The 23,161-nt window shown below is 36.3% G+C and overlaps 3 protein-coding genes and 1 long non-coding RNA gene across 5 annotated transcripts in view; all 4 read right to left on the reverse strand.

Moving 5' to 3' along the window:
- Positions 1–7,824, reverse strand: part of asb13a.2 (ankyrin repeat and SOCS box containing 13a, tandem duplicate 2) — a 40,802-nt gene extending 32,978 nt beyond the window's left edge. Inside the window, exons 1-6 of one of the 2 annotated variants that reach the window (XM_077709849.1) lie at positions 7,406–7,824; positions 6,928–7,115; positions 6,507–6,663; positions 6,307–6,441; positions 5,621–5,812; positions 4,839–5,490 (exon numbers count right to left, since the gene is read on the reverse strand). In XM_077709849.1, the coding sequence (XP_077565975.1) occupies positions 5,363–5,490; positions 5,621–5,812; positions 6,307–6,441; positions 6,507–6,663; positions 6,928–7,115; positions 7,406–7,571 (966 nt within the window). In that variant the 5' untranslated portion in view covers positions 7,572–7,824 and the 3' untranslated portion in view covers positions 4,839–5,362. Of the gene's footprint in view, positions 1–2,919; positions 2,957–4,358; positions 4,439–4,838; positions 5,491–5,620; positions 5,813–6,306; positions 6,442–6,506; positions 6,664–6,927; positions 7,116–7,405 lie in introns of those variants that run through there. The other variant, XR_013324676.1, reaches the window with a different exon arrangement.
- A 174-nt stretch (positions 7,825–7,998) lies between these two features.
- LOC144181505 (uncharacterized) lies at positions 7,999–10,613 on the reverse strand. Its single transcript, XM_077710048.1, has 3 exons — positions 9,515–10,613; positions 8,403–8,540; positions 7,999–8,335 (listed from the first exon to the last, which is right to left on the reverse strand). The coding sequence occupies exons 1-3, from the start codon at positions 9,603–9,605 to the stop codon at positions 8,178–8,180; spliced, it is 387 nt and encodes a 128-aa protein (XP_077566174.1). The 5' UTR covers positions 9,606–10,613; the 3' UTR covers positions 7,999–8,177.
- A 2,643-nt stretch (positions 10,614–13,256) lies between these two features.
- Positions 13,257–16,615, reverse strand: LOC144181507 (uncharacterized). Its single transcript, XR_013324686.1, has 4 exons — positions 16,332–16,615; positions 15,792–15,905; positions 13,718–13,754; positions 13,257–13,562 (listed from the first exon to the last, which is right to left on the reverse strand). It is a non-coding gene; the product is annotated as an uncharacterized LOC144181507 (long non-coding RNA).
- A 172-nt stretch (positions 16,616–16,787) lies between these two features.
- LOC144181504 (amphoterin-induced protein 2-like) lies at positions 16,788–20,276 on the reverse strand. Its single transcript, XM_077710047.1, has 2 exons — positions 19,979–20,276; positions 16,788–18,870 (listed from the first exon to the last, which is right to left on the reverse strand). Exon 2 carries the CDS (start codon positions 18,790–18,792, stop codon positions 17,305–17,307), a length of 1,488 nt encoding a protein of 495 aa, XP_077566173.1. The 5' UTR covers positions 18,793–18,870; positions 19,979–20,276; the 3' UTR covers positions 16,788–17,304.
- Between the last annotated feature and the right edge of the window lie 2,885 nt (positions 20,277–23,161).

Below are 23,161 nucleotides of genomic sequence, written 5' to 3' on the forward strand. Positions count from 1 at the left end.
AGTATAGATTATTAAATTTCCTGATTTTTCCCCTCTTAAATCAATAATTGTCATTTTTTAATCCATTTTTTCTGTTTTTAGTTCAAAAATCCTTTTGTAAAATCTAAAAATATATTAAAAATAGCTAAAATAAACATTGTTTTAGATCTATATAAAAATGGCATATTCAGGGCCTTTACTTAGGTTAATTTAATCCATTTATAAAAATAAAAAATCTAAATATTACATCTAAAATAATCCCGCCCACATAAAATCAAGTTGACATTAATGCAGCCTGCGAACCAACCCGAGTCCGACACCATTGAAACAAATCTTTACAAAATGTTAAAGTGGGCTTTTACTGCACCTTTAAATCCGACTAATTAGTGTCTTAACTTCACAAAATCCCCCAAACATTTTTATCTCTCGACGGAATTTGAACACCTTTACACACAACCTTTACAGGTGGAATAAAAACCAAAACATTGACCTATTTAGGGCGTGTCTTACCTACCAGTTATCTAACAATCACATATTCAATAACATCATAAAACAATGTAATCATCATCACAGATACCACAGCTATGCTTCTTTTTGTCCCAACACAAAACTAGCCAATCAGAAACATCCCATCGGGCAATAAAGAAAGTTTTATGTAATATAATGAAGAGGTTGCTGATTTTATGAGTAGGCGTGGCAACCTACTTTTCCATTCTTTCCTTCTACTAACATACTTTTTTTTTTTTTTTTTTAGACCAGGTTAGCAGAACAAGCGTCCATCTTGTGGTATTTAATACCTGTGGAACATTCTGTACTTCTAAGAGTACTATAGGGGGAGGGTTAGTAAGTTCACAGACTTGCTGGAAAGACATCCATCGTATCCATAATGGACATCACATACTGTATCCTAATTAGTGGAATGTGAGATTGTCGTGCAAAAGTCTGTTTTAAATGTGGTTGACGTATAAATTCAATTAAATTTCATGAGAATAACTCATGAAAATGCTGAGCCAGCATCTGCCGTCATAAGTACTGCAATGCTATGCACAAATGGAAAGTCTGCAGACCTGAATTGAACTGTATTTTTTTCTTCATTTGCATTGTAGACTAGCCAAATCCCCAAAATGGGGAGTTGGAGGTTCTTTCTTGGAAAAAAAAAACATGTCCCCAATTTATGTGTGCGTTTTTTTTAATTTTTTTATGTGTGTCCGTTTTATGGTTAAGAGCCGCTTTAAGGTCAACTCGATTTCATGTGGGCCGGACCATTTTAGATATAATATTCAGATTTTTTTTTAAATAAATGGATTAAATTAACTGGATTAAAAGCCCTGAATATTCCGTTATTTATAGATCTAAAAGGATGTTTATTTTAGCTTTTTAAAATATATTTTTATATTTTACACAATGATTTTTGAATAAAAAACTGAAAAAAATGATTAAAAAATGACAATTATAGATTTAAAAGGGGGTACATCACAAAATTTACTATACATCTATACTCTTCATTTGAATTTGATCCTAAAAAACACAAAGTTGCCACTCATGATTGACTTTCCCGGGCCACAAAAAATGATTCGGCGGGCCACATTTGGCCCCCGGACCACCACTTTGACACGTGATGTAGACCATGTGTTTGGATTAAAAAAAAAAAATATATATATACACTTTCATAATCTAAATACAAAAAAAATGTCCAAGTTAGGTCATTATTTTTAAGGTTATACTGTATGAGCATGTATATAAAAATGAGTCACTGTTATAGATTGTGCACATCTGCAGCTCATTTTTACGGGGGTGGGGGGGTTGTCAGTTTTTTCGAGGGGGTAGCAGTGGACCATCACGGCATTCAGCTCACTGTTTATCTCCTGATCCCCAAACAAAAGCCTCCCGGTTCCTGTCTGTGCAGGGCCTCCAATCAACACAAGCAATCTGCTCTTTACTTTCTGCCAAGATGGACCCCCCTCAGTCCCCCTCAGTCCCCCCCCACAGTCCTCCTCCCATCCCAGTTCACGGTACTCTGAGGAAGACCTCCTAGTTGTGTTTTTTTTTACAGTTTGGTGCAAAAGCAGCAGGTTGCACGGATAAGCAAGCACATTTTACAGAAGCTGCTTTGAGCCTAAACAGTGACTGGTCGCCATTCTATCGTTTTTTTGTGGAGGTACGATTGACTGTTGATTTGGATAATAAGTAGTCATTAATATGTATCACCTAATTACATTTTCTATTCAGTTATTGTCCCTTCAATCAATGCAAGTATAAAAGTACTTTTTTTTGTTCCTTGGAACAGGTGTGTCAAAGTGGCGGCCCGGGGGCCAAATCTGGTCCGCCACATCATTTTGTGTAGCCCTGGAAAGTCAATCATGAGTGCCGACTTTCTGTTTTAGGATCAAATTGAAATGAAGATTATAGATGTATATTATTTTTCCTGATTTTCCCCTTTTTAAACCCATAATTGTAATTTTTGAAACATTTTTTTTGTGTTTTTAGTTCAAAAATCATTTCATAAGCCCTGAATATTCAATTTTTTTATAGATCTAAAACAATGTTTATTTTAGCTTTTTTATATATATTTTTATATTATACTAAATGATTTTTGAACTAAAAACTGTGAAAAAATGATTAAAAAATGACAATTATTTATTGAAAAGGAGGAAAAAAAATTACAAAATTTAATATCCATCTATCCTCTTCCTTTAATTTCACCCTAAAACAGAAAATCAGCACTCATAATTTACTTTCCCAGGCCACACAAAATGATGCGGCGGGCCAGATTTGGCCCCCGGGCCGCCACTTTGACACATGTGCCCTAGAACAATCAAATACCAACGTGAAGGCCGAGTGTGCAGAAAATCCCTGCGAATGTGCCAGTGAGCTCTAAAGGTAACAACACTGGGGTGTATGCGTTCAGTTACATAAATATATTACATAACCTGTACTTACTTGATGCTTACTTCTTCCTTAAAGCACAGCAGGCTCCCTGCAAGAAAAACAGTACAGTAGCTTACTTGCAATCCAAGTCAACATATGAAAAAAAGGGGAGAAAAAATATCTTCAACACGCCAACTTTATGTTTTTACAAGACATTGTGTTTTAAAGATCAACTACTACAATCAGAAAGAGTCCAAAACATATTTTATGAGTACATATAGGACCCCGTCGTACAGTTCAGCTGAATTCAACATTGAGGACAACATATTTAAAATACATTTTTGGTCAATTATCATAAATTAGGGATCTGTTTGAGGGGATTTAGATAGATATTAGAATCTGATGTCAATTTTTGACATTTTTAGGTATTGTAAATAACGTAAAAGCACTATAAATACAGTAAATCACCAAAAAAATAATCCTTTTTGTGCTAAAAATTAAGTAAATACTTCATTTATTTTAATCACACACCCCCAAAAAATATAGATTTTTGGATATTAGAACCTGACATAGATTTTTTGACATTTTTAGGTAATAGTAAATAAAGTAAAAGCACATTTCACCAAAAGAATGTATCACCCCCCCAAAAAAATATCATAAAAATCATATAAAATGTCAAAAAAATCCACGTCAGATTCTAATATCCAAAAATCAATATTTTTTGGGGGGTGGGGCAAAACTATAATGAATTTATTAAGCAACACAAATTAATATTTGGCGCAAAAATGATTTATTTTCCAAGGCCTAATATTGTCCCACTCCAGTCCCGCAGCTCTATTAAAAATGAATACAAAATAGAGATTTGACACATGTTATATTGTTTTACATCTTCCCTGAATCAAAAAATAATGCAACTTTAAATTGTAAGACCAAATCTTTAGACCTCCCCAACCCCCCACTGTTGAAGTATTTTTCACCTTACTGAAATTCCTCACATACCTTCCTTGTTATCCACCTCAGATTTGAAGCAAAAAGATTTTCCTTATTTAACAAGTCTTATGAGCGTATTTGGAGGTAATACAGATAAGGTTTGAATTTACACCCGAACGCATATAAAAATGTACTTTTAAATGACAACTTTCTACTTTTTTTAGCCCTATGGCAAGGTACATTGAAGTAAAACATATGGTGGAATTTGACCAAAAAACAGGAGGAGCTAAAAATAGAATATCAGTAAATATTCAGTGTTCTAAAAATGCAACGTGGCCTATTTGGGCCGGTTACAAAAGACCCTCTTGAAGGAGGTCATGTCAACAAAGACAAGGATCGAGGCGTTTAAACAACTTCCTAAATCGCTGTTCTAAAATTAGTGCTTGACTGTTTTTGGAAGAATAAATAGGCACGCAACGGTCAACTCTATGTCTAATAAAAAACGGAGTGGAGCAAACAAATGGAAGCATCTGGGTAATATCAATGGATCTTATTTGACAAAACCTGGAGAATTTACATACCATAATATTTGGGAATTGTTGTTTCCATCACAAAAGGGGATGCTTTTTTTTCCTGATAATCCTCCATGTATCTTCATTATCTGTGTAGCAAACACCTAATAATGTTATCTTTTTCATAGTCAAATGCATTTAAAGCCATCAAACACAATTGGAATAAAACAACTGGATTAAAAGCCCTAACTATTCCATTTTTTTATAGATCTAAAACAATGTTTATTTGAACTTTTCTTTCTTAGTTAAGGAAAATCACTTTTAATCATTATGTTTCATATTATAGTGGAAAACAGAAAATATTTTTTATATATTTTTAGAATTTACAAGATTTTTGAACTAAAAACACACAAAAAATGATTTAAAAATTTGAATTATTGATTTAAAAGTGGGAAATCAGGAAATATAATATACATCTAAACTCTTCATTTGAATTTGATTTTAGCTTTTTTATATATATTTTTAGATTTGACAAAATAACTTTTTGAACTAAAAACACAGAAAAAAATGATTAAAAAATGACAATTATTGATCTAAAAGGGGGAAAATCAGGAAATATAATATAGATCTATACTCTTCATTTGAATTTGATCCTAAAAAAGAAAGTCGCCACTCATGATTTACTTTCTCGGGCCGCACAAAATGATCCGAAGGGCCATATATGGCCCCCGGGCCGCCACTTTGACACCAGTGCACTAGGGATTGAATCTGGTGTATAGGAAACTGTTTTGTGTAATGTTCATGTGCAAAAGTACATGACTTAATCTGTGGGTTTAAAAATAAAAGTCTTTCTACTTTAACTCTAGCTGTCATTGATGCCGATGGACATCCAATTTATATTGATTAGGAAGGCTGGCAGCCTCTCCAACTTTTTCTTACAGTCAAAGTTAAATAAATCAACGACATAAACAGACAATTATCTAACTACCATGTGCAACTACTGGATTCATGTGGAGCTTTGTTTCTTTAGGAGCTTCCAGTTGTTTTTCTTAAGACCATCATCATCATCATCATCATTCGTAGCGAAGGTAGCCGATAATGAGCTTCGGTATCTGGAGTTGACCTACGACCTTAAGGCTTCTGGTGCCAACTTTACGCCGCACTGCTAATCTGCTGAGTTGCTGAAGATTCAGAGGGTTGGCTGCAGAATATAAAAAAATTGTATATAAAAAGAGGAAAACTCATTAGGTTGGCTATTGTGCGCCATCTGGTTGCAACGTTATGTCACTACAGTACTTGTTTTTGGTTGAATACATTTTGTGGAGGGGTACCTTCATAGGAGTGCAGGCAGGAAGCAACTGGAGAACCCGGTGTGGCCAAATCAATAGGTTTTTTGTCGTGTTTATCTCGGGCGTAAACGTTGGCTCCGAACTCCATGAGGGTCTCGATCATTTCTACTTGCGCCCCCTTGGCGGCGAGGTGGAGCGCCGTGCGGTGCAGCCGGACGGCATTCACGTTGGCGCCTGAAAAAATACCATTAAATTCAATACAATCATGAATAGTATTCAAATAAAAAATGTAAAATATACATAAACATATATAGAACATCTCATAAGTCACTGCATTGATCTTATAGATCTAAAACAATGTTTATTCTAGCTTTTTTATATCTTTTTAGATTTTACAAAAGGATTTTTGAACTAAAAACACCGGAAAATGGATTAAAAAATAACAATTATTGATTTAAAATGGGGACAATCAGGAAATGTAATATACATCTGTACTCTTCATTTTAATTTGATCTTAAAACAAAAAGTCGGCACTCATGATTGACTTTCTCGGACCCCATAAAATATGCGGCGGGCCAGATTTGGCCCCCGGGCCGCCACTTTGACACCAGTGCACTAGAGATTGAACCTTCGCCATTCTGCCAAAATATAACTTATTTAAAAACATTTTTCCTACACTGTTTTTTCCCCCATTTTTCACATGGAGAAACAACTAGTGTGACACTTACCCGCATTGAGCAGCTCTTTGACACAATTTGCATGTTGATCATTACACGCGACGTGCAGTGGCGTTCCGCGGTAAAGATCGTAAGCCTCCAGGGAAGCCCCCTCGGCAATCAGGAGCTTCACACATTCCGAGTTGCCTGCCAGGATTTTTACTCCATTAGAAGACTCTAAAGTGGCAGGCTTGCAAAACAAAAGTGCTCACCTCTCATGCAGGCCTCGTGAAGCGGTGAGGCCGTCCGAGAGGTCAATGAAGGGTTGACCTTGGCGCCTCTCTCCAGCAGTAGCTTCACGCAATCTAGACTGCCCACGGCGCAAGCTTCGCACAGAGGAGTGTTGCCGTCCACATTTCTCGCATCAACCTAAAATGCATTAAAGGACAAAGTTTTGATCGTACATCACTATAAATAATTACAATTATTGATTTAAAAGGGGGAACATCAGAAAATTGAAGATACATCTATACCCTTCATTTGAATTTGATCCTAAAACAGAAAGTCTGCACTCATGATTTACTTTCCCAGGCCACACAAAATGATGCAGCAGGCCAGATTAGGGCCCCCGGGCCGCCACTTTGACACATGATCTACTGTATTCGTACTTGTGCCAGGGAGAACTTTTCTTACCTGTGCTCCCGCATCCAGCAGCAATTGTGCACACTGAAACTGACCATGGATGCAAGCCTCGTGTAGGGGAGTCATAGAATCCACGGCCACCACGTTGACAGACGCACCCCCCTCAATAAGATGCTGCAGACGCCAAACCTGACCCAACGACGCCGCCTTGTGGACATCGGTTCTCTCGCACCAACAACCTGCACGGTTAAAATAGGAATCTCAAATGCATACTATACCCTGTTCTCAAAAATGGAAGATCGGATCATCAACATCAACGAAAGACTATGAGTTAATTGCAAAAAATAAAATATTTATTAGTATTTCATTGTTTTTACAGTGCATTTACCTCTTCATTCTTTTCGACTAGTGGACAAACATTTGGATCAAATCAGTAAAACCTGCACTGCCTTAAGCAGACTAGATGACTACATTAACACATGCAATTTTGCTCAATAAAGCAATATTTGTGGTTTGATTTTATACCTACCAATATCTCCAAAATAATACGATTGCGTGTTTTCAAAGTCCATCATTGCCATCCTGTGCACCACAGCCGCAAAACACTCCGCTGATTGACATGCGTTGGTTGTAAACAGGAAGTAAATTACATGTGCCGAGGTTTTCTTCGCTGTTGTTTTGTGTTTTGAATACATGACCGCCACCTTTTGGTTGTTTTAAAGAGTGCATGCTACAAAAAATATATAAAAATGAAAACCACCAACTTCTGGAGTTTATCAAATAAAGATCACCATGATCATGAAAAAATTGAAGCTTTTTGTCAGAATAATAACTTTAAAAAATGATGAATGTGGGAATGCAGGTATAAATATTGATAGCAATATCATATAGTGATGATAGATAATGAAAAACAAAGATTGTCTGATTTCCCAGTTGAAAGAAGGGAAAAAGAAGCAATATATTTAAAATAAAGAATATAGAAGTATATTAAATTTCCTGATTTTCCCCCTTTTAAATCAATAATTGTCATTTTTAATCCATTTTTTTGTGTTTTTAGTTCAAAAACATTTTGTAAAATCTAAACATATATTTAAAAAGCTATAATAAACATTTCTTTAGATCTATAAAAAATGGAATATTCAATGCTTAATTTATTTAAGAAAGTTTCACACTATCTTGCATACAAAATGATTCAGTCAGTATTGCTTCACATAAGCACACACAAAGTCTGTAAAATACAATATACCACACTTTCAATTACAGCTGGTAACTACGTTTTTTTGCTTCAGCTTTTTTTGTCATTAGTACTGAACCAGGTCCCAGTATATGGATGGTCCCAGGTGATAATTTTTGGCCATTGCACTCATATGGCATTCTTCTCCCGTTACAGAAGACAAATAGTCTTCGGACCACCGTTTCGGAGTCTGTCTGAAAAGATCTTGCTTTTGGGATGAAGATTCTTTGGGCAATAAAAGGGAAGCTTTTAGTTTAAATTTTTGTTTAACGTCTGTGGATGAAACACTCACCCGTGTCATGTTCCACCAAAATGTGTCGGGCTACTCGGACCTTTTTGTCCGTATTCATACAGCGCCGCATGATAAGTAGAGCCAAACACAGCTGTAGAGCAAACGTCAACACGCCGAGTATGATAATAACGTTGTTTTCTGTTGGGGGAGAACAAACAAAGATGACATTTACATTTTTTTTAAAAGTCATTCTTTCAAAGTAAAATAAAAGGATAAAATGATTATACAGACGCTCCCCAATTTACGAGTTAGGTTCCGGGCGCTTGTTCATAAGTTGAAATAGTTCATAAGTTGAAATAGTTCATAAGTTGAAATTGTTCATAAGTTGAAATAGTTCATAAGTTGAAATTGTTCATAAGTTGAAATAGTTCATAAGTTGAAATTGTTCATAAGTTGAAATAGTTCATAAGTTGAAATTGTTCATAAGTTGAAATAGTTCATAAGTTGAAATAGTTCATAAGTTGAAATAGTTCATAAGTTGACATTGTTCAGAAGTTAAAATTGTTCATAAGTTGAAATTGTTCAAATTAAAGATGATTCAGTGCTATATTTTGAATTTTAATTATTGTTTAGGGCCGATATAAGTATATTGAAGGTTAATATAAGTGCATTTGTATGTTTAAGGTTTGTATAAGTAACCAGCATTGGTTTGTACTTAAAAAAACATTTAATAAATGGAGATAATACATACAGTACTGTATATATACATTAGAGATGGAGAGAGATTTACTAGAAACTGTCCGAAAGAAGCAATCTAATGACGATTGCACAGTTTACTTCTTTTTTTCATCATAAATGAAGTGGTAGCACTGCATGGCATCATTCAATTGATTTGCAAACCTTTGTGCAACGTTCAATATTTGCTCGATCTTTCTGTTTATAAATGGTACTGACGTTTCAAGTTGTATTCCCGTGCAACTCTCACCACTTTCTCACGCACATCAAGCTTCTTTATTATTGCCACTTTGGTTTCAAATAAAATGCTGGGTGAGCTGAGCTCTCACAGCGCACTTACGAACATTTTTCGACATAAACGCAATTTGCAGACATGTTCATATGTACTGTTTGTTCGTAACTTGAATATTCGTAAGTAGAGGAGCATCTGTACTGACCATACGCTGATAGTTTTGGGGTCAACTCCCAACGAGAAACGGCAAAGCTGGCAAACCCCTGAGTAGAGTTCTGGTTCTCCATGATTCCCATTTGTCAAGCAAATGCAACTCTGAAAACATGACATTTTCAAGATGAAAAATATAAATTCAAAACACAAACATATGGATATTTTTGATATTCCAAATAAGGCCAAAAAAAGCTCCAAAATAATGACTGAATTCTACCCAAACAATGCATTTCTAAACCACTCAACTGTTGTTAATCTAATCACACGTTGAAGCAGAATTTATCTTGAGTGAATAATTGTTTTTTAAAGGCATTATAACATCAAATTTACCTTTTTTGGAGTTATCAAAAGCACTATCAAAGATCCCCAAAAATCTCAGACAAATATGTGATTGACTTAAACATATTTGAAGCTACATTTCTTCTCATATTTATACATATATTGTCCTAACAGCTGTATACAAAGACATTTCCTTTCCATGCATTATTAATAACAAAAGTTAGTAACTCTTACTAACCTCACTAATGACGAAACTTTCCGTTTTCTCTTCTTGTCCAAGCCTGTGTAGTTTAGAATTTAACCTCAGGAGAGAATCCCCTCAAAGCCCCTCATTAAAGTTCCCGGGAAGTTTGTTTTTTATGCTCACACCACATGAGGTTCCTTGAATTTTTCTCCCTTTTTTTTGGTTGTAGACAGCTGTGCCTTTGCTTCTTTTTTTTTAGTCAACATTCAGTTCATTTTGGGACAAAATAGTTCATCTGAAGGGGCAGGTAGTTAGTGGCAATGAGTAAACTATCTAGAGGACCTTGTTCAGTGGCTTCAGGGTTGGGCGTAAGTACCGAGTAACAGTGCCTGTCATTATGCATTGTAAACAGCAGAAAGCTTGCAAAGTGACAACTTTGACCCCTTTTTTCATACTAAAGACACTATTTTGACTTAAAAAATGGACCTAAACATGACTGAAAAGACTCAAAAATGGATGATATCACAAATAATATTGATAAACTATCTTTCCTAGTGGTTTTTAGTCATGGATCACATTTCATTGTCATTAATGGACATAAAAGTCCAATTTAGTTTGCTATAAAATGTATTATTGAATAAAAAAGTGATAGTTTTTGTGGGAATGTATTGGATTTTGTTCCTATAAAATGGGGATTTCTTATTTGATTAGGAAAAAAAAGGTTTTGCAACAATATGTGTCAATATTTGTTGAATGGACTTTAGTGTAGGACAAAAAAAGGCCAAACTAAAATACTAAATGAGTTGGATAATATTCCCTTGCATAACCAGCAGAGAGCGTTAGAAAACATAGCTACCAAAAAAAATAATAATAATAAAAAAAATGTAGTCCAATATTTTCTCCCAAAAACAATTTTTTCCAATAAACATATCATTAACTGCATTTCACTTGCACTAGATTACATAACTTTAAATCACACAAAAACACTTCATCAGCCATTTCATCCCAAAAAATACACTTAACATAAAAACCCGACCTGTCAATCAAATTCACCTTTTCATATCCTAAAAGGGTCACAAACACACACTTTTATACATCAAAAAGCAGTTTTTTTAACAATAACAGCGTTCACACGTGTTAATATTAATCCGAGCAACATCTATCAATCGCAAGTGACAGTTTAAAAAGAGCAAAATGTCATTTTTTTAAGGATTACTCTTCCATGTGGTGCTTGTGAAAATTCCATTTTGATTATTAAAAGTAGAGGACAGTGAAGGCAAACTGTTTTGTTTGCCATTAAGGCCACCCCCTTTCCACCCTTAAGAGGATTATAACGGACACACACGAGTAGGATTTATATAAGGCTGTCAGGGGAGGATAATATGGGACATTTCTGCAATATCCAACATTTTGGCAGATTGAGAAACAAGTGGATGTGAAGGGGTGACCATCGGAGCAATAAAGTCAGCGGGGGGGATTTGACTTCAGATGACTGAGACTGTGCGACAAATACCGTGATCTGTTGGTCTCAGAAATTATGCCCCATCGATTGGGTGGTCTGGTGTGTCATCATTTTGACAGAGATAAGTTAGCAGTGATTAACGTCAACTTGATTTCATGTGGGCCGGAGCATTTTAGATATAATATTTAGATTTTTTTTTAAATGGATTGAAAGAACTGGATTAGAAGACCTGAATATTCAGTTTTTTTTTATAGATGTAAAACAATGTTTATTTTATTATTTCAATATATTTTAAAAATGATTTCTGAATTAAAAACTAAGAAAAGATGGATTAAAAAATTACAATTATTGATCTAAAAGGGGGGAAAATCAGGAAATTTAATATACAGCTATACTCTTCATTTTAATTTGATCCTAAAATAGAAAGTCAGCACTCATGATTAACTTTCCCTTTTATTTTAGCTTTTTTAAAATATATTTTTAGATTTTATAAAATTATTTTTGAACTATAAACACAGGAAAAATGACAATTATTGATTTAAAAGGGGGAAAATCAGGGAATTTAATATACATCTATACTCTTCATTTTAATTTGATCCTAAAACAGAAAGTCGGCACTCATGATTTACTTTCCCTTTTATTTTAGCTTTTTAAAAATATATTTTTAGATTTTATAAAATGATTTTTGAACTATAAACACAGGAAAAATGACAATTATTGATTTAAAAGGGGGAAAATCAGGGAATTTAATATACATCTATACTTTTTATTTTAATTTGATCCTAAAACAGAAAGTTTACTTTCTTGGGCCACACAATATGATGCGGCGGGCCAGATTTAGCCCCCGGGCCGCCACTTTGACACCTACTAACAAATGTCTATCATTTGTAATACATATTTTGCATTTTATGAGGTATTAACTCAGGTTGAATAAGGAATTATTAATTCTTCTTCGGAAAACCACCATGGCTATTAATGAGTTAAAGTACTTACTTAGTTTCAACATAAACATTGTGCTTAAATGATTCAATTACAGTCCATAAATTGAACAAAACAACTATATAATATTAAATGCATCTCTTTGGCAATAGTCAATAAAATATTTGATGTCATTCCACTACATTAGCTTGTATTTCACTTTTAAATAGTTGGTGAATCAGCAGAATTTCACGGATATATGATCTTAAGTGTTGAAGGTAATAAAAACACGTGCAGCAAAAACCTCCAATCAAACACGGACGGTTTTGTTTGCCGGCACAAAGCCAAGCTTCCCATCTGAGCCATGGAATTAATCCTGTCCGTCTCTCATTGGTCACTTACCACCACATATGGATCACGTGCATTTCGAAGAGCCTTCTTCTGCAAACATCGGAAATGAAACACAGAAAGGCTTCCTTCTTAAATGTCAAGGAACAAAGGGCCTTAGAGGAATGTTTGCAGGCATGCACAATGTTATAAGATAGCATGGTGCACACTTTCAAATGCCAAAGTCTTGAAAATCCAGTCAGGATTTATAAAAACTGGACATTTTGAGCTCAAACCGACATTGCAGTTTTCCCTATTAAGATGTGGTAAATCAATGATATCTATATGCACCAGGTTGCCAGATAATATCATTTTGTGAGCTTCAATTTGTTCCTAGATGCATTGGAGTGCATTGAGATAAGATAATAACATCTTAACGATGAGGTTAGATTAGGGGTGGGCAAACTTTTGGGCCTGGGGGGGCCATATTGACTTAAAAAATTTATGATACAAATAAAAAAGTGCATCCGTTAACAGTACATATGAAATATAAACAGAAAAAAGGACTAAAGTATTAACATACCCATCACTCATCATTAAAGTAAAAAGTATTAAGTAGAAAGTAAAGTAAAAAGGAATGTATTAAGAAATATTAAAATGTAATTTTAAAATAAGATAGCGGCTATAAAACAAAAAATGATTAAATCAAGGTTATGGTTTATATGCGCATAAATTAGACTTGTCATGCAGGAAACTGTCAAAAAACTGCCTTTGCTCGCGCAGGGTGCTGCCATCTTACCTTTTACATGCTTTGACGGGCCAGTTTAGACTCGAGTAGCCTTGATAGATGCTCCAGCACCCCACGCGGTCCTTGTTAAGATGATAAGATGAAACGGTTCAGAAAATGAATGAATGATATAGTTTATATATCAACCGATGAGTCAACATATCACAAAAATAAAGATAATAATTAGTCGTCTATTAAAATAGTTATAAGCCGCTTAATGGTGTAGTGGTTCACTTACCTGACTTGAATGTGGCCAGGCGTGGGCTCGATTCCCGCTGGAATGGATGAAATGAATAAAATAATGACTTGTTCTGAGTACAAGAAGGTAAATCTCTTTTTTTATAACGTATTTGGGGGCCAAAGGCACTCAGAAGAAGGTGAAACACAAAAGTCAAGTTAATTAAACAGAAGGAGCCATTTGCCAAATGCTACCATTAAACTGAACGCACTTCCATTAATGTTGCTATTTTAGCAACACGACCGATGCTTTCATTAAACTTTCACCAACAGTTGAATTACTACCCTTCAGGAAATTATTACATTTTAGCCCAGGCGCTGTGAAGATGAATGCTTTGGAGTGAATATTGATCAAATCAAGATTCATTAAAGCCAAGCACTGTCTTGTCATCTAACCTACATGTGTCAAAGTGGCGGCCCGGGGGCCAAATCTGGCCCACTGCATCATTTTGTGTGGCCCGGGAAAGTAAAAAATCATGAGTATATATAGATATATCTATATCTATATATCTATATCTATATATATATCTATATATATATCTATATATATATCTATATATATATATCTATATATATATATATATATATATATATATATATATATATATATATATATATATATATATATATATATATATATATATATATATATATATATATATATATATATCTATATCTATATCTATATCTATATCTATATCTATATCTATATATATATATATATATATATATATATATATATATATATATATATATATATATATATATATATATATATATATATATATATATATATATATATATATATATATATGTATATGTATATGTATATGTATATGTATATGTATATGTATATGTATATGTATATATATATATATATATATATATATATATATATATATATATATATATATATATATATATATATATATATATATATATATATATATATATATATATATATATATATATATATATATATATATATATATATATATATATATATATATATATATATATATATATATATATATATATATATATATATATATAAAATATAAAAATGCCTTTCCTATTTCTGCATACTCACCCTCTTGCTATATGTATATATAGTTTTTTTTTTTTTTATTTGGGTCTTTTCCTGAAAAAAACGGATCTTATGGAGAAGCACTACCAATTTCGTCATACGTAGTTTCTGGTTATGATGGCAATTAGGTCAATGTTGTTGTTGATGATGATGACAAAGCCTATGTCCGATTATTATTATATATTGGTAAATGTTAGCAGACCAATGAATGGAGGTGACTGGCATTCAATAAAAATGTGGGGAAAGCAGGTGGAGAATAGGAGGCGCTCAGTGGGATTGGCCAAATAAACACAGGCACAATGTCTGTGAAATTGCCGGAGCAATTTTATAACGTCAAGTAGAGACTCTATAAGGCACGTTTATATGAAATGTACTTGCAGGCGTGCGATTATGTTTGACATGTTCTTTGCTGAGAAATGAATTTCATCTTTGTAAGATCTGCGGGCGAGCCAGGGCAAGCAGAGACTTTCCAGGCTGTCCGTTATGAAAGCAGATGAACGATAAGAAGTCATGTCTTTTCATATTGGCGGGACTGGATTGAGATCAAGACCGTGCTGTGTTTATGTAATCAGGATCTTTTAGTGGAAAAGCAAACTCACTTATATGATGACACCATGTGTGTGTGTATTTGTATATATTTGTATTTATACTTTTTACTTCAATGATTAGTGATGAGTATGTTAATACTTTAGTCCTATTTTTCTGTTTATTTTTCATATGTACTGTTAACGGATGCACTTTTTTATATGTATCGTATCTTGTGCTGACCCGGCCCATCTGTCAAATTTTTAAAGTCAATGTGGTCCCCCCTGGGCCGAAAAGTTTGCCCACCCTTGATCTAACCTCATGTCACGACCCCTCATTAAAATGTGGTTGTGTAATCTTATAATAGCTATTTTATAGTACAGCAAATACAAATTATAGTCAAACGTGGATGTCAAATGCAGTGAAAGAGTTAAACCTGAACGTGTTAAGATGTGAAAAACACCTTGAGAGTGATATTTCCAGATTGGTCCCAAATAGATCCGTCAGAAATCCGCCTCCATTCAACAACAGCCAATTTCCTCGTCCTTTCTGGAAAAGTATCTTCATGTCCACTCTGCTTCTGAAAGGACGGCATAGTCATGTCAAATGTTTCAAAAAAAAAGACTAGCTTTCACGTTTCACTTTTCCACTATCAAATGAAAAGGCCTTTAAGAGGATTTTTGGGTAAATTGCGATCTGCTGACTCACTAAGAGGTTATTTGCTCTGTTTTAAAGCCTTCTGATGTAACAGGACTTTTCATTTATATCATCCAAAATAGATGAAACATAGCATACAAACAATGCAAGAGTGCTAAAAAGTCAAGCTTTTTATTTGCAAAATGTGCAATATGAAGCAATGAAAGAAGACGCATGTTAATTGTAATGAAACAGGAAAACTAGACAATGTCATACTACGTGCAGAAGCAAGGACAAGCTTCTTGGCACCTTGGAAACGACAGCACACATCTAAAAATATCAAACAAAGGGAGAATGTAGGTCACACCTTCCTCATTGGTTGACACCGACACGACCTGAATGGCACTTCACTCTGGCACCTTTCTATTCGCTAAGGGTCAATCCTTCCAATACTGAAAACAGTACAAAGAGTGACTGGAAAAATGGGAAAATTGGACACATCATCCCACTTTTCAATACAAAAGACAAATGTTGCATGTAGTATACAGTGTTCCCTCGGTCATCGCGGTTAATGGGGACCGGGAACACCCGCGATAAGTTAATTTCCGTGAAGTAGGGATTCCCCTTCAAAAATGCTTAATTTGAATTTAATTAAAAAATATATTTTTTTTTAGGATTTTTTTTGTTTAATTTTTTTTTGTTTCATTTTTTTATCCCCCTGTATACAGTATACCATATAGAATACGGGTAGAGAGAGTAAAATTCATGTTACAACAAAAAAAACTGTAAAATATGTTGTCACAATGTAATATTTGTATTTTTTTTTTTCCCAAAACAATCCGCGAAGCTCTGAGTCCGCGGTGGCTGAACCGCGAAGTAGCGAGGGAACACTGTACTTTCTCGGTTTAGTATTTAGGATATTTCTTAAGCGAAATGATGACCTTAGCTAGCCATTTTTTTTTTTAAAACATGATACACACAATGCATGCGAAAATGTGCATACTCCATTGTGGTTGTAGGGTTGGTATTATGACATGGAACTAAACATTACACTATTGTACATCTACAAATGTTCATGATTGAAAGAATTCATCACAATGAAATAGTTGCTTTTGTTGGAATCAATTGCTACAATATACCAACTCTCAAAAAACAGGCCAATAGAGTATCAGAGGTTGTCAAGAAATGAGCAATAGTATTCAGTCAGACTTGACAATAAAAGCTTCATTCAGTTTGTTTTGCCACCTGAACTTACAGTATTTTCTCGCATATACGCTGTATTTGTCGCAAAAAAAATTAGAAGTTAGTCTTTTGGATGGAATTTCAGGACGTTTAGGGTGTTATACAATAAGCCTGGTGTCTGTGAGGCCTTGTCCCGCTGTCCCACTTCCGTTTTTAAGTATTCCCTCAGTAATGGCAAGACTTGCGTTGATGACCGGTGACTTTGCGGCAGCACTATCACAATCCTCCATTTGTGGCTCTAAAAACGCTACCCTTTTCCCATTGGCGCGTCGCTGACCCGACTCCACATCCCTGGGGTCCGAGCAGAGGATAATAGCCCGCCCGCCGCATCCTCTGGAGGCGCCGCCTCGGTTTTCCCTACACCGGCATGGCGTCAAGTACAAGTAGAGGAGGACCAGTATGATGCTCACCACACAGGACGCCAAGGTGGTGAAAGCCGTGTTGAAATGCTCGCCTCCACCACGATGGACTAAACCGCTAGCGGGGAGGGAACTCACGTTTCCCACTACCACGTGGACTTCCGGGGACGCTCCGGGGCGGAGACGCGCCGCCACGCATACGTAGACGCCGGAATCCTCCGTTAGTGCCCCTCGTATCTCCAGACCGCCGTTAGGGAGGACAACCAGGTGAGAGTCTGGATCGTGCTCTGACAAATTCAACACTGTAGTGGGGGTCACCCAGAAAACTGATGGATCTCTGGGAAGGGACGAGGAGAAGCCAGGACATGGCAAACGCAACCCTTTTCCAGGATCCACTTGGTAGCTTCCCACCTGGACGGGAAGTTCCTCGTCCATGCTGCAATTTAACGCGAACGCCATGTCATCCTTGCACTTGTAGTCGTCTTTAAAGTCCAAGAAAGGGAGGTACTCTCGCCAAGTCCAGTACTGGAGTAGACCGAGTAAAGCACAGTTGCAGATTAGTGGGTTTCCCTGCAAATAAATTCCACCTTGTCGGCTCAGGTCGAGCAGCGTGTTGACGTCCACCCTGGCGATTCTGTTAGAGGACACGTCTAGAAAGGTCAGGTTGAGCGGACCCCCTCCGTCCGGGAGAATAACCGGGAGTGATGTCAAAATGTTCCCAGACAAGTAGAGTTTGACCAGACTGCGTACGCCGACAAAGGCGTTAGGATCGATCTGGGAAATCTGGTTACCGAACAACAGAAGCTCTTTTAACTCAGCCAGGCGGCTAAAGATAGACGCATTGAGACGCAATAGTCGGTTAGATGAAAGATCCAAGTGTAGAAGACGAGGTGTGGCGGCGAAGGCGTCAGCCTCGATTTGTCCGATGCGATTGCGGCCTAGGAGAAGCACAGCCAGCCGGCGAAAAGGCCGTGGCGTCCAATCAACGGGAAGGGCGCTTAGGGAATTATGGCTGAGGTCTAAGCGTGCCGCGTAGTCCGGTAGGTCGGGGGGCAGCGTTGACAGATTGCAGCCGCTGCAGGAGACGATATCGCTGGCGCAAATGCAACCGGGAGGGCACGCCAATGCCCACGGCGGGAAGCCCAGACAAAGGGAGAGTAGCAAAGCGGCAGCCATGGGATGGACGCCGCTGCTTCGGCGCGGGAGATGGAGCGCACTTGGACACATCCTGTTTTTTTCCCTCAGGGACGAGTATCAACTTGCCGTCTCACGTGGCTTGCACATGTCCAACGTGTGGATAGAAAGCTGAGGAGGAATCACAAAGAACAGTCTTTATTTTGATAGTATTAGTCTTGTATTGATTACTATATTTGGCCTACTTTACTATTTGACTATGATTGACAGTATTAGGCACAGTTATAGGCATTAAATCTATTTTTAACTGTAAAGTGCATTGAAACCAATGCCATTTTTGGGGGGTTATTGGCATCCAATGAGGTCATTTATTAATTAAATATTGGATTCATGTGAATGGAAAGAATTTTGGTGATGGATGGGTTTCTTTAGGTTGAGTTTTGGAAGTGGTAAAATACTTTAATATACATAAATACTAGTGAAAAGTCAATGTATACAAGCAGACAATTTGTGCCATTTGGTGTTCATTTTAAGAGTTTTATTAATTAATGGCGCCAAATGCGTTTAAAAAGAATTTAGTGGACATATCATAGGAAAAAAAGGTTAACTGTTATTTATTTTGTTTTAATGCTTAACTCATGTTTAGTGCAGGTGTTTATTCAGGTACACTTTGTACAGGAAAGTTTAGTATATAATGTGTAGGATTAGCAATTCTGGCAAGTTGTTTCACAGAAAATGTTCTATTTAGTAAAATTATGTTCTGAACAATATTTAAGGAAAACAAAATGGACTTTCAGCATTATGACAAGACCAAATGAAATGATTACGATCATAGAGTACCGTATTTACACACATTATAAGTCAATGACACATTTTTTTTCCATGTATAAATCACACTGGATTATAAGACGCCCTGTTTAATTTGGAGAAAATGTAAGACTTTTAAGTCCACCTTATAGTCATAAAAATACGTTAATCCAATTAAAGTACTACGTATTAATACTACTATGAATTAACACATTTGAATAGTAATCTTTAAAATGGCATTATTTCCTATTATATCCAAGGAGAGCACACAATGTACAATGACTGATTACCTTAAAACTATCCAGCATTATAATTTCATAAGACTTGAATTTAACAAAAGTCACTAAAGTGTCAAGTTTAAAGTCTTTTCCCAAAATCCTGCTACCAGTCCTATCAAACCAAACAATACACGAGGGATGCTTTCTACAACTCCACATGATATTGACAAAGGATAAACAAGCTGAGCGCTCACCTTGACGCCCACGACGCTGCCTCCCGTTTAAACAACGGTCATCCTCTCGTCCAATGATAACCTCGCCATCCAAGGAGCGCAATCCTCTTTTTTTTGTGGACCTCAAAGCTCAGCGCGGCGGGTCTTTTCGGAGGGGAGCGCCATTGTGTGTGTTGCCTGAAAAGCAGACAGCCCAGGGGTGGGTCTGACTGAATGGATGCATGGATGGATGGATGAATGGATGGCGAGTGTGCGCCAATGTGCGCAAGTGGCGATGGGAAGAGGGAAGCTGCATATGAACTGTTCACCTGCAGGTCGAGTTGCGTGAGTGACGCCAGAGGGAGGGGACGGACGGACGATGGGGGGGAGCCAGAGCTGCACAACATTGCACGCACTCACGCCAGTGAGTGAGTGAGCGAGTGAGTAAGTGAGTCATAAGTCATAACACTGCCCAAACCATAAATGCAGGCGACTGCTGCAATTAAGTCCAACTTTTTAAATTCAGCAATATTTGTCTTTGTTACATACAGCACGTGGCAATGTTTCTATTTTTTTCTCATTTGGCAACCATTCATTCATTCATTTTCTGTAGTGTTAATCCTCACAGGGGTCGTCGGAAGAAGTAATTACAGTTAACGACACATTTTGAGTTGGTGGTCAGCCAATCAAAGGGAGATGGACAACTATCCACTTGATCCAAGGGGTGAATATGCAAATTTCAGTCTAATAGGCAACTAATAAACGATTATTTTTATCATCAGTTGAGTAATTGGCTTATGTATTAATATTTTAGGTAGAAATATACTGTAATTGGACTATATTTAGATGACCCATACTGTTTTTTTCCCGGTACCTGGATGTTTGGTCGACGGACATTTGGTCGAACAGACGTTTGGTCGAACGGATAGTTCTCTCTCTCATTATTATAATTTTGAGAGCGAGAGATTACTTGGTTTATCGCTTTCAATAGTAAACTCTCTCTCTCATGATTATAATTTTGAGAGCAAATGAAACCGGCGACCAAATGTCCGTTCGACGAAACGTCTGGGGACCAATCTGCTTATGTAATAACATTTTAGCTAGAAATATACTGTAATTGGACTATATTTAGATGACCCATATTGTTTTTTCCCAAAGAATAAAAAGAGTTTGCTCCCTTTTGAATTTAGAATATTTTTGCAGTTTTTTTAAAAAGAAATGCATTTTTCAATATAAAGAAGTTGAAAAAAGGGAGGATTTTTAACCTAACCATCTCTTTTTCAAATAGCTATCCATTCATTTGAATGAGAATATAATAGAATATGAAAATAGTCAATATTCAAGCCACCATTTCAAGGCTAAAGTTTTAACTGTGCAGATTATGAGCAAGTATAACTTAGATACGTTAATAAATCCTGATTTTTTTCATGCAATAACTGCAGTGCTCTAGCAGACTTGAACAAAAAATGGTAACCACGCTTTCCCCTTGAAAAGGAATGATGCTGCCGTTAGCACAAGTCAAAGTGATCCTGCAGAGATGAGCCAAAGTGATAAACAACCCTGCCATGCAATGCAATTCCCCTGACCTGCTGGAGTGAAGCCTATTATATACATTTAATCGTGTCTTTTCAGGGAGGATTTCTCCTATTAAAGATAGCATCATAGCAATTAAACATGCCTGCCCTTGAAAATGCCTTTTCCCCCCATTTCCCTCCTGCAGCCTCATTATTTACACAGTAGGTCGCATGATGTGGTTTTAGAGTCTAGAGAGGAAAAGGACAGAATGATGGCTCTGTTTTGGCTAATGTTTTGGGATGGAACAACATGAGGGTCAGATGGATACTGGCAGAACAAATAGAATTGGATGGAATAGGATGTCAAAAGGCAGATGGCCTTCTTAAATGAGTACAATTCATTTCAAGCTCTGTAAATTATCGTATTTTCTCACATTTACGACGTTTTTGTCGGAAAAACAGAAAGACTGAATCGAGGGTACGGCTTATATGTGAATAAATTAGAATTGACATCCATGAAATGGCAATGACGAAACAATATGACGCAAGACAAATTAATTTTGATGTCTATGAATGAAATTCAAGAAAAAAAAAATATTTTTCATAAAAAAAAAACAAAAAAAGGCACTTACTTGTGCCTGCTGTTGCTCGTTTAGGGCGCCGCCATCTTACCTAGCGATGACAAAAGACAAAAATGGTCAAATTCCACAAATTGAACCCAATTTTAAAAGTACAGCGTATACTCAAAGGCGGATAATATGCCATAAAATGCGCTAACTCTCTGCTTTTCTGCTTTTTAGCTCAAACCGACGATGTCTATTGAGAAAGAGGAGGGAGAGAAAAATCTATTAAAATTGTCCTTGCAGAAAGACGAGTACGTTTCATTGGCCGAATGCCACGTGAGAAAAAGGCTTGATGCCTTATTACTGACTCCAGTCTAATCACAAAGCTCCGGTAATTATGGGCTTTCCACCCAGGGCAGCGTGACAGACGATTGGGTGGATGTTTCCATGGTGCCGACCATCAAAGGGGAAGGCCATGGTGTCCGTCTTCCCAGGCAGAATCTCGGTGACGGCTTATTGACAATCGGGCAGCCTTTCCGATGACGACGCCACGCTGTCAACTAATAATAATCGGACATAGGCTTTGTCATCATCATTGACTTGACAAAAGCCTAATTGTCATCATACCCAGAAACTGCATGTGACGAAATTAGTAGTGCTTCTCCATAAGGTGCGTTTTTCCGGCAAGACCCAAATATGTGATAATTTCGGACTCCTAATTTGGCATTTTGCTGTTATATAGACATCGCATCACCCTCACTTACCGTGTTTTCACGACTACAACGCGCACTTAAAAGTCTTACATTTTCTCCAAAATAGACAGTGCGCCTTATAATCCAGTGCGCCTTATATATGGAAAAAACAGAAAACCAAAAACAAAAAAACACCACTGTCGGATATTAAAACAACACAAACGCCTGAACTGAAACAATACTGTTAAATATGCAGATGCCATCTTAGTTTACAAAATCTTCCATCATATAGCTCCTCCCCAATGCAAGATTTTATACAAAAAAAATGCAAAACATCAACAATGCCTGGCTCTAGAGGTGACTGTAGTAGTGAGTGCTTCAGTGAGTGTAGGGGGAAAAAAAACTGTCCTTAAGCCTATTTGTCCATACTTTGTGAGACCTATAGCGTTTGCCAGA

The sequence above is a fragment of the Stigmatopora nigra genome, chromosome 23, assembly GCF_051989575.1.
Source record: "Stigmatopora nigra isolate UIUO_SnigA chromosome 23, RoL_Snig_1.1, whole genome shotgun sequence".
Taxonomy (NCBI): Eukaryota; Metazoa; Chordata; class Actinopteri; order Syngnathiformes; family Syngnathidae; genus Stigmatopora; species Stigmatopora nigra.

Coding starts and splice junctions, on each gene's coding strand:
- LOC144181505 (XM_077710048.1), bottom strand. CDS start 9,605: ATGGGAATCATGGAGAACCAGAACTCTACTCAGGGGTTTGCCAGCTTT. Junction 8,541..9,514: donor CCCAAAACTATCAGCGTATG/GTCAGTACAGAT, acceptor CTCCCCCAACAG/AAAACAACGTTATTATCATA. Junction 8,336..8,402: donor TTTGGTGGAACATGACACGG/GTGAGTGTTTCA, acceptor TATTGCCCAAAG/AATCTTCATCCCAAAAGCAA.
- LOC144181504 (XM_077710047.1), bottom strand. CDS start 18,792: ATGTGTCCAAGTGCGCTCCATCTCCCGCGCCGAAGCAGCGGCGTCCAT.